This window comes from Oryx dammah, unplaced genomic scaffold (assembly GCF_014754425.2).
Source record: "Oryx dammah isolate SB20612 unplaced genomic scaffold, SCBI_Odam_1.1 HiC_scaffold_16, whole genome shotgun sequence".
Classification (NCBI taxonomy): Eukaryota; Metazoa; Chordata; class Mammalia; order Artiodactyla; family Bovidae; genus Oryx; species Oryx dammah.
In genome coordinates, this window is record NW_024070200.1 from 53,019,295 (window position 1) to 53,034,693 (window position 15,399).

Below are 15,399 nucleotides of genomic sequence, written 5' to 3' on the forward strand. Positions count from 1 at the left end.
AAGATGAATAAAGCTTAGGTTCTAAGTACAAAATCAGTGCTTCACTATTTAGAAGAGTCTACAGGCATGCTTAGTTGCTCAGTTGTGTCCAACTCTTTGAGACCCCAATGACTGTAGTTTGCCAGGCTTCTCTAACTATAGAATTTTCCAGGCAAGAAGACTGGAGCAGGTTGCCATTTCCTACTCCAGGGAATCTTGCCAACCCAGGGATTGAATCTGCCTCTTCTGCACTTGCAAGTGGATTCTTTACGACCAAGCCACCTGAGAATTCCATAAATGTTAATACATGTTCCAAGGAAAAAGAGGTCCATAATCATGGGAAACACTGGTTTCAATCAATTAAATCCTGTTAAATAGATTTTGGAAGGAAGTAAAGGGAGAGAATAGCAGCTTTGTTACATAATATACATTATAAAATTATTTACCATAATAGGGCTTCCCTAGTGTCACACATGGTAAAGAATTCACCTGCAGTGCAGGAGACCTGGATTTGACCTCTGGGTCAGGGAGATCCCCTGGGAAAGGGAATGGCTACCTACTCCAGTATTCTTGTCTAGAGAATTCCATGGACAGAGGGGCCTGGCAGGCTACATACAGTACATGGAGTTGCAAAGAGTCAGACATGACTGAACAACTAATTTATTATATTTAATATATCATTTATTATTAAAATACACATGATGTAAAATCCACTCATCAGAGTAAATGATTTTATTAAATTTATAGAGTTGTGCAACAACTATCACTATAATCCAGTTTTCGAATATTCCCAACACTCACCTTTCCTGAAATTTACTTACAGTTACTCCCTTCTCCCACCTCTGGCCCCAGGTAACCACTTATCTGCTTTCTGTCTCGATAAATTTGCCAGTATGCTTCTGGAGATCAGTGGAAAAATAACTCCAGAAAGAATGAAGAGATGGAGCCAAAGCAAAAAAAACACCCAGTTGTGGATATGACTGGTGATGGAAGTCAAGTACGATACTGTAAAGAGCAATATTGCATATGAACCAGGAATGTTAGGACAATGAATCAAGGCAAACTGAAAGTGGTCAAACAGGAGATGGCAAGAGTGAACACTGGTATTTTAGGAATCAGTGAACTAAAATGGACTGGAATGGGTGAATATTACTCAGATGACCATTATATCTACTACTGTGGGCAAGAATCCCTTAGAAGAAATGAAGTACCCATCATAGTCAACAAGAGTCTGAAATGCAGTACTTGGATGCAGTCTCAAAAATGACAGAATGATCTCTATTCATTTCCAAGGCAAACCATTCAATATCACAGTCATCCAAGTCTATGCCCTGACCAGTAATGCTGAAGAAGCTGAAGTTTAATGTTCTATGAAGACCTACAAGACCTTCTAGAACTAACACCCCCCAAAAGATGTCCTTTTCATTATAGGGTACTGGAATGCAAAAGTAGGAAGTCAAGAAACACCTGGAGTAACAGGCAAATTTGGCCTTGGAATACAAAACGAAGCAGGTCAAAGGCTGACAGAGTTTTGCTAAGAGAACGCACTGGTCATAGCAGACACCCTCTTCCAACAACACAAGAGAAGACTCTACACATGGACATCACCAGATGGTCAATACTGAAATCAGATGATTATATTCTTTGCAGCCAAAGATGGAGAAGCTCTATACAGTCAGCACAAACAAGACCGGGAGCTGACTGTGGCTCAGATCATGAACTCCTTATTGTCAAATTCAGACTTAAATTGAAGAAAGTAGGGAAAACCACTAGACCATTCAGGTGTGACCTCAATAAAATCCCTTATGATTATACAGTGGAAGTGAGAAATAGATTCAAGGGATTAGATCTGATAGACAGAGTGCCTGAAGAACTATGGACAGAGGTTTGTGACATTGTACAGGAGGCAGTGATCAAGACCATCCTCAAGAAAAAGAAATGCAAAAAGCTAAATGGTCATCTGAGTAGGCCTTACAAATAGCTGTGAAAAGAAAAAAATTGAAAGGCAAAGGAGAAAAGGAAAGATACACCCATTTGAATGCAGAGTTCCAAAGAATAGCAAGGAAAGATAAGAAAGCCCTCCTTAGTAATCAATGTAAAGAAATAGAGGAAAACAGTAGAATGGGAAAAACTAGAGATCTCTTCAAGAAAATTAGAGATACCAAGGGAACATTTCATGCAAAGATGGGCACAAAAAACAGAAACCATATGGACCTAACAGAAGCAGAAGATATTAAGAAGAGATGGCAAGAATACACAGAAGAACTATATAAAAAAGATCGTCATGACCCAGATAACCATGATGGTGTGATCACTCACCTAGAGCCAGACATCCTAGAATGTGAAGTCAAGTGGGCCTTAGGAAACATCACTACAAACAAAGCTAGTGGAAGTGATGGAATTCCAGTTGAGCTATTTCAAATCCTAAAAGATGATGCTGTGAAAGTGCTGCATTCAATATGCCAGCAAATCTAGAAAACTCAGCAGTGGCCACAGGACTGGAAAAGGTCAGTTTTCATTCCAATCCCAAAGAAAGGCAATGCCAAAGAATGCTCAAACTACCTACCGCACAATTGTACTCATCTCACACCTTAGCAAAGAAATGCTCAAAATTTTCCAGGCCAGACTTCAACAGTACATGAACCGTGAACTTCCAGATGTTCAAGCTGGATTTAGAAAAGGTAGAGGAACCAGAGATCAAATTGCCAACATCCCTTGGATCATGGAAAAAGCAAGAGAGTTCCAGAAAAACATCTACTTCTGCTTTATTGCCTATGCCAAAGCCTTTGACTGTGTGGATCACAACAAACTGTGGGAAATTCTGAAAGAGATGGGAATACCAGACCACCTGACCTGCCTCCTGAGAAATCTGTATGCAGGTCAAGAAGCAACAGTTAGAACTGGACATGAATGACAGACTGGTTCCAAATCGAGAAAGGAGTACGTCAAGGCTGTATATTGTCATCCTGCTTGTTTAACTTATATGCAGAGTACATCATGTGAAATGCTAGACTGGATGAAGCACAAGCTGGACTCAAGTTTGCCAGGAGAAATATCAATAACCTCAGATATGCAAATGATACCACTTTATGGCACAAAGTGAAGAAGAACTAAAGAGCCTCTTGATGAAAGTGAAAGAGGAGAGTGAAAAATTGGCTTAAAACTCAACGTTCAGAAAACTAAGACCATGGAATCCAGTCCCATCACTTCATGGCAAATAGATGGGGAAACAATGGAAACAGTGACAGACTTAATTTTTTTGGACTCCAAAATCACTGTAGATGGTGACTGCAGCCATGAAATTAAAAGACGCTTACTCCTTGGAATAAAAGCTATGACCAACCTAGATAGCATATTAAAAAGCAGAGACTTAGTTTGCGAACAAAGGGCCGTCCAGTCAAAACTATGGTTTTTCCAGTATTCATGCATGGATATGAGAGTTGGACTATAAAGAAAGCTGAGCATTGTAGAATAGATGCTTTTGAACTCTGGTGTTGGAGAAGACTCTTAAGAGTCCCTTGGACTGCAAGGAGATCCAACCAGTCAATCCTAAAGAAAATCAGTCCTAACTATTCATTGGAAGGACTGATGCTGAAGCTGAAACTCCAATACTTTGGCCACCTGATGAGAAGAACTGACTCATTGGAAAAGACCCTGATGCTGGGAAAGATTAAAGGCAGGAGAAGAAGGGGATGACAGAGGATGAATTGGTTGGATGGCATCACCGAATCAATGGACATGAGTTTGATCAAGCTCCGGGAGTTGGTGATGGACAGGGAAGCCTGGCATGCTGCATTCTATGGGGTCTCAAAGAGTTGGACATGACTGAGCAACTGAACTGAACTGAAATTTGCCCATTCTGGAAATTTCATATAATGGAGTCACACAGTACATGGCCCTTTGTGTTTGCTTTCTTTTAATTAACATAATGTTTCTGAGGTTCCTCCACGTTGTAACATGTGCCAGTAGAGTTTTTCTTCTTTTCTTTCTGGTTATTATTCCGTTGCATTGATAGACTACCTTTTGTTCATTCCTCATTAGTTGATGGACATTTATATTGTTCCCAGTTTGGGGCTATTATACATTATTTTGTTTTTGACATTCATGTATTAGTCTTTTGTGGGCATTATGTCTTAACTTCTCCTGGGTAGATTCTTAGGATGGAATCAACAGGTTCTTTGGTAAGCATATGTTGAACATTTTAAGAAACTGCCAAACTGTTTTCCAAAGTGGCCGAATCATTTTTCATTCCTACCAGCAACGTATGAGGGTTCTAGTTCATCACAAAGAAGCTAACACTTGCTGTCATTTCTCTGTTGATTGGAGCAAATCTGATGTGTATGTTGTGGTAGCTCATTGTGCTGTGAAATGGATTTTTACGCAGATCTTCTCACAGCTTTTAACATAGCCATATGAATTACTAGCCTCTGAAAGAAAATGGTGAATAGAGTATATACAACGTTTCCTAAACTCATTTTCTCTTGAAATTCTTTTTTCCCTTAAATGAGCATATTAAAAGGCCTAATGTTCTACAGAACACATTTTGGGAAGCATTACATCATTTGATTGTAATATTTTTAGCTTTGTTCTCTGTGATATTTAATTGCGAACAAGTGTTTAGCACATGATGATTTTGAATCAGGTGGCATAGATGCAGAGATTAGTAGAATGCACGAGTTAAAGGAGGATGCTTAAGAGATTTGGGCTGGGCCGTTTTTGAGAAGCAGTGGTTTTCCTGAATAACTAAATGTCAGTTTGTTTTTCTCTGTACTTGGTTCCCCAGCTCAGTCCAGATGGGCCTCAGATCTCAAGTGGAGTTCAGCAAAGCTCAAGCTGAGATCCTGGCTACATTTTCCTTATCAATGCTCAGACAATAATCATAACAACAACAATGATAATAATTCAAATTTATGTTGATCACATCTGTGCCAGGCACTGTGCTAAGCAGTCTTCATGAATTGTCTTCTGAAATCCCCAGTGTGGGTATTTGTGGCCACTTTACAGATGAGTAAACTGAAGCACAGAGTGACCAGTAGCTTGCACACAGGTAGCAGGAAGTGGCAGAGTCAGGATCTGAACCTGGGGCCTTGACACTCGGGCTGTGTTCTTGAACCACTCTGCTATATATCCTGCATGCATGCTTGCTAAGTTGCTTCAGCTGTGTTTGACTCTGTGAGACCCTAGGGATTGTAGCTCACCAGGTTCCTCTGTCCATGGGTTTTCCCAGGTAAGAATACTGGAGTGGGTGGCCATTTTCTTTTCCAGGGGATCTTCCCAACCCAGGGATCGAACCTGTATCTTTTATGTCTCCTGCATTGGTAGGTGGGTTCTTTACCACTAGTGCTGCCTGGGAAGCCTGGTGTATATCCTACCACCTTCCTGGTGGCTCAGCTGGTAAAAACTGCAGTGTGGGAGAGCTGAGTGTGGGTTAGGAAGATCCCTGGAGAAGGGGATGACTATCCACTCCAGCATTCTGGCCTGCAGAATTCCATGGACTGCATAGTTCATGGGGTCACAAAGAGTAGGGCGTGACTGAGTGAGTGACTTTCACTTCACCTTCCGAAAAGGCGAAAGAAGATTTCTGCTTGTCTTAACTGCACAGCACTTGTAGGATTTCCAGTCCAAAATTTGCCTCCCTAGAGTCATCATCATCCCAGCTGCCCTTGCTCTTTCTTCTCACCTGCCAGGAAATACATCACTTGTTCTCCTGTGAACATCTCCTTGTGTTTATCCTTCTCTTCCTGTCTGAAGGCCACCCCCTTTGTCCAGGGCTAACCTGACCTCTGGGCTATTCACACACACACACACACCCCGCCCCCAACACACACGAAAACCTCCACCTGGTTTCGTTGTCTCCGGGTCTTCACTTAAAAATCAGGATTTGCATCCCCACCAGCAACATCTTTCCAGATTCTTGCTCTACACAACACACCACTCTTACTCACTTCAACAACCACCTTCAAGGCTCCTTTTGTTCCAAGGATAATTCCCAGTCCCTGAGCAGGGCATTCAGACTGGTTGCTATTTACTCCCCAGTCTATCTCCCGTGATTGCCCCTTTTGGATCCTCTGCTGTGGGCGGATGCTTCATTGCTGCCAGAACAAGTGAAGCCATGCCTAACTCTGTGCCTTTGCTTCTCCCTGTCCTCCAGGCCGCAGTGCCCCCTTCTCTGTTGTTTGTTCTCTGAGCACTTGCCTGCCCTTGGAAGGCCCTTAACCTCTAGGATGCTATTTCAGCAGAACTCAGCCTATGGTGATCTTCTCCCTTCTCTGAATCCCCTGAGAAAACTGCAACCTGGGACACTGGTCATCTGTCCAGCCTCTTCAGCCTCAGTCTTATTTATTGTAAACTGAGTGTAAAAACAGCCCCTGCTTCATAGGGTTCTTGCCTTGGTTGGAAGACACTACAAAACTTAGCACTGTACCTGGGTCAAAGCCATAAAGCATCCAATAAATGAAAGATAATGTTGTTGATAATCAAGATGGTCATTTTCATGATGCACGATGCTCTGTGTTGTTTGACTGTCTCATGAGGGGTAGACCTCTTGAGAGTGGGGATCAAGTCATGTCATACCTAATGCACTGCCTTAAGCACCAAAGATCCTGGGGAGTTTGTTGAGAAGGGGCAAACAATCTTGAACCTGGGAATCAGAAGCTCAGTGTCAATCCTAGCTCTGTAGGCAACTCCATGTGTGACCTTGAGTTGGCCCTTTGGACTCCCAGTTTCTTCCACTGTGTATCATCCCTAACATGCTCTTTGAGGCTGGCTTCAAATCCAAGCCCTGATATTGATTCTCTGTGTTACTTTGGGCACATTCTTGAATCCTCTTAGCCCTCAGTGTCTTCATCTGTGAGATGGAGAGAATAGCAGTGCTTCTTTATTGGCTGTGAGGATAATGAGATAATGTTGGTAACATGTTTATCTTGATAGCTGCTCTTCTGGTTGTTTTAGCATTGCTGTTTAGCTGATAAACACTAGACTTGCTAATGTTTTCAAATGTATGTATTTCCTGGTGTTGCCATAACGAAGCACTATAAATTGAATGGCTTAAACAAAGAAGTTGATGGTTTCAAAGTGCCACAGTCTAGAAATCCAAAATCAAGGTGTTGGTTTTGGTCAGTCCTGATGACGGGGGTTGGCCCCTTCTGAGGGCTGTGCGCTGTCTTTCTCCTACCTTCTGGTGGCCTCAGGCATCCCTTGTCTTGTCAGTGGTACCCTTCCTGTGTCTCTGCAGCATCTTCTCTATGCGTGTCTGTCTCCACATCTAGATTTCCTCCTTTTATAAGGTCACCGGTCATCTTGGATTAGCGGCCACCCTAATGACCTGATTTTAACTTGATTACCTCTGTAACAATGTAGTTCCTAAAAAGGTCATATTATGAGGCTCTGGAAGTTAGGGTTTCAGTATACCATTTTTTCCCAAGTCAACCTGTAACAGAGAAAATGACTAATTATTGTATTCTCTAGAAAATACTTTGCTGAGAAAACGAGTTGGCATTTCTCAGTGAAAGAGGGGAAAACCCACAACATTTGACAGTGAGTCTTCCCGACTCCACGACCCCTGACGTTCACTGCGGTCCATTTAACTGGGTATGATGAGAAGAATTCGTTTTGACAAAGATCTGCTTCTTTCCACAAAGTGAGTCCCAGGACCTTTGCCCCGAGTGGTATTTCCCACACGTGCTTTTGGAATTGCATATCTATCATTTTTGGTTCATGACATTTTTGCAGAACCCCCAGGATGAAAATAGCACACCAGATCTCAGGCAGTTGGCATCCTCTATCCATTTTTTATAGCACTCTGCTAAGCTCTCGTGCTGTTTACGTGTGATTTATATTCCTCCTGTGGTCCTAAACAGATATAATAAAAACAGATTTAGAATATTAATTTGACATGGTTCAGTCTGGCATGGTCTAATACAAATTTATTTATCTGTAAGATAAAGATACAGGCACAGTTTTCTTCTCTTTCTGATCGTTGTAGGAATCAGGGATAAAGGATGTGGTACATTTAGCACAGTTTCTGGTGCCCAGGGGACATCGTTAACAGTGGTACCTTGTGAGCACAGGGCTGTAGGGCCGTGATTAGGACAGGGTCCGCCTACAGGGTCTGGTGGCTGAAATGGTAAAGAATACCTGCACCGTGGGAGACCCGGTTCCTTCCCCGGGTTGCGAAGATACCCGGAGAAGGGAATGGTCACCCACTCCAGTATTGCTGTCTTGAGAATTCTGTGGGTAGAGGAGCCTGGCGGGCGGCTATACAGTCCATGGGGTTGCAGAGAGTCAGGCCTAACTGAGCGATGGAGCATGTGTACATGCACGCAATAATATTTCACTGCTGGGCATGGAGATCAACATATGGACCCAGTGATTGGAACTGGGATACAAGGTAAGGTCTTGGGTCTGACAATACTGGGTCCTGGTTCCCAGAATTGGAGCTAGGAAGAAAAAAGAGCAAAATAACATCAATGTTTAAATAGGGTTGCTCTATTAGAAATGGATAACCAACAAAGTCCTACTGTATAGCACAGGGAAACCTGCTCAGTGTTATGTGGCAGCTGGATGGGAGAGGAGTTTGGGGGAGAATGGATGCATTTGTGTATATGGATGAGTCCCTTTCCTGTCCACCTGAAACCATCATAATATTGTTAATCAGCTATACTCCAGTGTAAAATAAAAAGTTTTTAGAAAGCTTAAAAAGTGCTTACCAAGCATGTCTGACACTATCCTGAGCACTTTATGCACAACCTCATGAGTTAAGCACTATTGATTATCTCCAGTTTACAGATGAGAACATCGAGGCTCAGAAACGTATGCATGGTCACACTGCCACTACGTGGCAGGATGGAATTTTAGACAAAAGCCGGCAACTATTCTTACCTATTCTAAGGCAAGTGCAAGGACATCAGAGTAGCCCTGGAACCACAACGCTGAGTATCAAAAGTAAGCTGAGCCTTGGGAAAAATGGTCCTAGATATCTCTTAGCCATACATTTCTAGGTATAAAATTGCACAGACACTTCTTGACAGTTAGAAAAGTTGGTCTTCTCAAAGCAGAAGCTGAACTGTAATAAACCTGCCCTGTTGCCAAAAGCTTGATTAATTCTAACAGAAAATCCATAACACAAGATCATCTTGTATTGAAAAACTTCTTGCCCACTTTACATTTCATTCTTGTATTAATATAAGACTTGACCCCTTTCATGGGTTAATCAATGCTTCCAAGGGCTCTCTGACCACTGTTCTTTCTCACTGATTTGAGGCTTATTCATTTGATATGAATCTGATATCTAATCAAGATGTCCTCCACCTTACACGTGAAACCTTGGCACTAATAAATATATTTGTTCAATTCTGAGAGTAATTTGCTAGAATTTCTACATTTCATAACACTCTTTCCTTTCTTTCACTCCAGAGCATAACCTTCAGTGGCAGAACAAATCAGGCCAGTCAGCAAGCTGCCAAGTCCTGTGGGCTCCTTGTCAAGGAGAACAGCTGGACCCATTTCTAATCAACGTTCAACACAACACCTTTGGATTGCTGAAGGAGACCAGGCCAGACTTTGAAACTTTTCAAAGACTTCCAATAGCCACTGAATGCAAAAGACAAAGGGTGTCACATTCACCCAAGAAGTCTACATTTAAACATCTGTACCTAGCATGGATGATGGTTATTGAAACAGCCCAAACCTCTATCACAGTGAAAGGAATATAGCTCAAGAGGCAAGCAGGCAGTCCCAGAACCGAGGAATGGATGACTACAAATATCAGGACAACTATGAGGGCTATGCCCCCAGTGATGGCTACTATCGTGGCAACGAGTCCAATCCAGAAGAGGATGCGCAGAGTGACGTTACAGAAGGCCACGATGAGGAAGACGAGATCTATGAGGGCGAGTACCAGGGCATCCCTCACCCAGATGACGTCAAGGCCAAGCAGGCCAAGATGGCACCCTCCAGGGCAGATGGTCTCCGGGGCCAGGCAGACCTGCAGGCCGAGCGGATGGAAGATGAAGAGCAGCTGGCGCACCAGTATGAGACCATCATTGATGAGTGTGGCCATGGGCGCTTCCAGTGGATCCTCTTTTTTGTTTTGGGTTTGGCCCTGATGGCTGATGGGGTGGAAGTGTTTGTGGTGAGTTTTGCCCTGCCCAGTGCCGAGAAGGACATGTGTCTCTCTAGTTCCAAGAAAGGAATGCTTGGTAAGTAGAAGTTTTCAGAGCTCATTCTCCTTGTGGCGTGAAAATCTGAAGTGGGAAAGAGCGGTATAATTTGTGTAGCACCTGTCACTCTTAGGCCTCTTAAATCTACCATAATGTCCTTGCAGCACTATCATTTTACATCCATTTTGTCATGAAGGTGTTTTTATCTCAGAGACTTTAATAGGCACAGGCTTACAAAGCTGATAGATATTGGAGCTTAGGTCCCTACTGAGAACTGTCTGACTCTCAAGACTTTAGTTCTTTTTTCCAAGTCTTTTTAGAAAAAATTGAAGTACGGCTGATGTACAGTATTATATAAGTTACAGGCATACGATATAGGGATTCACAGATTTTAAAGGTTATACTTCCTTCTCCTCCTCCCTGAGAGTCTGATTTCTCTCTTCTTTATATTAAGTCATCTTCCATATCCAAATAACAAATTCATTTTGTGTGTGTGCGTGTCTCTTCCACTCAGTCCTCCTCTCTGACTTTCCAGAATCCACTAGCATCCGCTCCTGGTTTCTCTTGTATATAAGTGTTAGTGGGCTGAATGCCCATGTGTCTTGGCGATAAATGCTGGGCTGAGCCACTCGCTGAGCCCCTGCAGGCTGTTGGGAGGCACACTGTGAAGCACAGATGGAGTCCGTGGGACGGACGACGGGAGCTTGGCAAATCCTTGATGAGACTAGCACCATCAGAGCCAGACTTCAGATATCAGGGCTTGAGGCACAGAGAATTTTGTGAAGTTAGAGTGTGGGCATAAATAGTGTGGCCTAGAAGAGATCCATCAAAATATAGACAAGGGCTTGTCTTGGTCATTAAATGTCCTACAAAACATATTCACTCTCTAAATTCACCGTCCATACAGTTGATTGTTTAGCAAACGTACAGTTTCAGAGAACTTACCGTGAGTCAGGTTCTTACTCGAGACTGAGACACTTTAATCGTTATGACCCTCAAGAACTCAAAATCTGTCCAGCAGTTTAGTTCATTCATTCAACAAATATTTCTTGTTTGTGTACCATGTTTTAGTCTTTCTGCTCCAGCCCTGGAGAAAAAATATTGAAGATATTGAAGATAGGTGTTGTCCTTGCCTCTCAAAGAACTTATATAAAGTAGGACAGAGAGGCATTAACAAACAGAGAGTTATTTGACTGTGGTAAGGATGCGTGCTTTCGAACATTTGGTGCCACTCTGGCCCCACTGCTTGCTTTAGAGCAGGGACTGACAAACATTCTCTCTACAGGTCTAGGTGGTCCCTGTCACCGCTGCTGAACTCCGCCGCTAGCACAAAAGCGGCCATAGACAATATGCAAACAAATAGGCGCAACTGTGTTCCAATAAAACTTTATTTAGAAAAAACGTAGCAGGCTGAATTTAGCCTGTGGGTCATAGTTCACCGGCCCCTGATTCACAGCCACAATAAACAGGACTAGGGTAAAAAATGGAGAAAACATCTGCATAAAGAACTGTCCCTGGAGGCTTTTAAAAATGAGTTTATAGACTCACAGATGTAGTAAATAGATTTGTGGTTGCCAAAGGGAAGTGGGGGTAGGGGGAGGGGAGGAATGGGAGTCTGGGATTAGCAGAGGCAAACTGTCATATATAGGATGGAGACATCATAAGGTCATACAGGGAACTATATTCAATATTCTGGGATAAGCTGTAGTGGAAAATAATATGAAAAAATACCTATCTATATAAAGAGAGACCTATATATCTGAATCACTTTCCTGAATAGAAGAAATTTACCAACATTGTGAATCACTATACTTCAATAAAACTTTTTAAAAAGAAGCATACAGGCCACTATCCCTAATGAATATAAATGTGAAAAAAAAAATCAGCCTTAAAGAAGAAGTAAATTCTAACACAAGCTACAACACGGATGAAGCGAGTTACACTAAGTGGAATAAACCACACATACCCATGTTTTTTATTTATTCCTGTTTAATTAAAGTTAAAGTGACCTTTAAAATTATGAGATCTCTGTCAGGTATGGCTATCAGGGAACCAAAAGAGACCAAGTATATACAAACAAAAGAAATGACTCAAGAAGCAAGATGTCACCCAGAGTTTTATTATTATTATTATTTTAAAATAATAAAAAATTATTATTATTTTTATCAGCAAAATTTTGCTGTCTCTTCGAGTTTCAATAGACTTTTTTTAAAGGGCAAAAACAAAATGAATCCCAACACTCTGACCAAACAAAACTGTTGCCTGTTGATCTAAACATTTCCAAGACCATTATATTGTTTTGTGGAACAAAACAGGTTTCAACTGAAACCCTGGATTCCTATTAGTCCAAATTGGCATGTCGGTAATGATTTCATGCCCTCTTGATCTCTCCACTACCCTGGTACCCGACAACCTCATTAACAGCCGGCTTGCAGGGCAAATGCTGGGAATTGAGGAAACATGGTCCCAATCTGGAGAACCCACGTTTGTGAAGTTTTGCTTTCAGTGTTTACAATGAAGATGCTATGACTCAGCCCAAGAGGGGTAGGCAGACCCCTGACAGAGATGGACTCCCATATGCGCTTGTGGGGCCCCCTTAATGGGTCCAGGGAGGTGGGTGACTGGAGAGTCTCATCAGGCTGGCTTCGCTATCCATTTTCTCATGTCAGCTTCATAGGCACCATGGTGCTTATAGGAACTGTTGTCCAGGAAGCAGACTCAGTGAGCTGTATGCGATGGCACATAGTAATTGCTGGAGCTGGGCTTTCAACCCAGGTCTTTCTGAGTTTAGGATCTGTGCTCATTCTGCTACACCATACAGCCTTTTTTTCATGTGTGGTCTTTAGGAAGGGAAGGAGGTCATGCTATGGGGAAGACTTCTCTCCAGTCGTCAGGCGCCCCATAGGGTACCTGAGCACCATGAATTTCTTCCAACAGAAAGGTAGCATGGTGTGGGGGACGTTGCCAGTGTGGACACTGGGGTCCCTCAACAAGGTTTTGGCAGCTGGCTTTGTCATTTATCTTTCCTGGCAAGTGACCTTGGGCAAGTCATCACTTCTTTAATGATCAATTTTCCTATATATGGAATAGGGTAATGATACATCTGTTGCAAGGATTATATGAGATAAAGCTGGTAAGCTCCATGCCCACTAAACTACTGTTAGTTCTTGTTACTTTGTATTATCACAGCCTCCCTGCAGCATTTATAGTGAGTTGCAGTTCCCTGGTGGCTCAGTGGTAAAGAACCTGCCTGCCAAGGCAGGAGATGCGAGAGAGTCAGGTTCTATCCCTGGGCTGGAAATATCCCCTGGAGGAGGAAATGGCACCCACTCCAGTACTCTTGCCTGGGAAATCCCATGGACAGAGGAGCCTGGTGGGCTACAGTCCATGGGGTTGAGAAGAGTCAGACATGACTGAAGCAACTTAGCACAGTTGCACTGAGATCATGGAACAGCCTGGACCCTGCAGCCACGTGGACCCGGCCTCCTCCAATTCTTAGGAGAGTGACTTTGGGAATTACTTAGTTACTCTGTGCTCAGTTTCCTTCTCTGCAAAATGGAGCTGCTAAGGATATCTCACGTCATAGGATTTTTGAGGACTAAATGAGTTTAATGCATTTAACTTGCCTGAAACGGTGGCTGCCCATCATAGGTGCTCAAGATATTCTAATTATTATTGCTAAGGTTGTTTCTTTCTTTTTTAAAAAAAAATCAACACATTCTAAGAATTAACTGTCCTTAGTTGCTCAGTTGTGTCCAACTCTTTGTGACCCCATGGACTTGTAGCCTGCCAGGCTCCTCTGTCCGTGGGGTTTATTTATTATTTATTTGTACCATTCTGGGTCTCAGTTGAGACTTGAGGGATTTTCTTTGTGGCACACAGGGTCTTCCATCTTCCTGGTGGCCTGTGGGATCTTTAGCTGTCGCATGTGAGATCTCGTTCTCCTACCAGGAATCAAACCCAGGCCCCCTTCATTGGGAGTGCAGAGTCTTACCCAGTGGACCACCAAGGAAGTCCCTGCTGAGGTTGCTGTCATTCCTAAGCTGATTGCTTGATCATGGTGACTCACCCAAATTCAGGACTCGATTTTCTCAGGTGACATTGTGCATTCCTTTGATCCAAGATTATTAATAGTAGGTTTTGAAGGTCAAGCTTCCCTACCTAGGCTGGTGAAAAGACCTTTTCTTTCAGGTGCTAAGCTAGTTCTTTCTTTCCCCTTCCTGGTGTTTTTTCATAAGACAATTTTTTAGAGCAATTTTAGATTCACAGACAAATTGAGAGGAAGGTATTTAGATATTTTGCTTATGTCCCTGCCCCTACATATGTATAGTTTCCTCCTATTATCCATATCCTCTTCCAGAGTGTACATTGTTACAACTGATGAACTTACATTGACACATCTTACTCACCCAAAGTCCATAGTTTATTTTGATTAATACCTTAGGGTGCAATCTTGGTGTGACACATTCAATGAGCTGGACAAATGTATAATGATACATAGCCGTCATTATAGTGTCTTACAGAGTATTTTCACTGCCTTAAAAATTCCTCGTGTTCCATCTATTCATCCCTTCCCTCTTCCCCAATTTCTGGAAACCACTGATTTTTTTTTCTTTTACTGTCTTCATAAGGTTTTGCCTTTTCCAGAATTTCATACAATTGGACTCATATAGTATGTAGCCGTTTCAAACTGGCTTCTTTTGCTCAGTAATATGCATGCAAGTTTCCTCCCTGTCTTTGGATGGATTGATAGCACATGCCTTTCTAGGGTTGAATAATATTCCATTATTTGTATGTACCACAGTTTTATTTATCCAGTCACCTACCAAAGGCATCTTGGTTGCTTCCAAGCTTTGACAGTTGTGAATAAAGCTGCTATAAATGTCCATGAGCAGGGTTTTGTATGGATAGTTAGTTTTCAGCTCCTTTGGGTATCAAGGTGTGTGATTGCTGGATTGTATGGGAAGAATAAGTTTGGTTTTGTAAGAGACTGCCAAACTGTCTCCTAAGGGGGCTGTACCATTTTGCATTCCCAGCAGCGTGTATAAGAGCTTCTGTTGCTCCATATCCTCAGCAGTATATGCTGTCTTCAGCGTTCTGGATTTGGTCATTCTAATAGGTGTGATGTGGTATCTTGCTGTTTTAGCTTGCATTACTCTGATGACCCATGGTGTGGGGCATCATTCCCTATACTCATTTGCTATCTGTATACCTTCTGTATGGCTTCCCTATACTCATTTGCTATCTGTATACCTTCTGT

The 15,399-nt window shown here is 42.4% G+C and overlaps 1 protein-coding gene across 1 annotated transcript in view; it reads left to right on the plus strand.

The window, feature by feature from the left end:
- Positions 1 to 15,399, plus strand: part of SV2B (synaptic vesicle glycoprotein 2B) — a 242,673-nt gene that overhangs the window by 137,420 nt on the left and 89,854 nt on the right. Inside the window, exon 2 of the mRNA XM_040256978.1 lies at positions 9,394 to 10,178. Coding sequence (XP_040112912.1) covers positions 9,728 to 10,178 — 451 coding nt within the window. The 5' untranslated portion in view covers positions 9,394 to 9,727. The remainder of the gene's footprint in view (positions 1 to 9,393; positions 10,179 to 15,399) is intronic.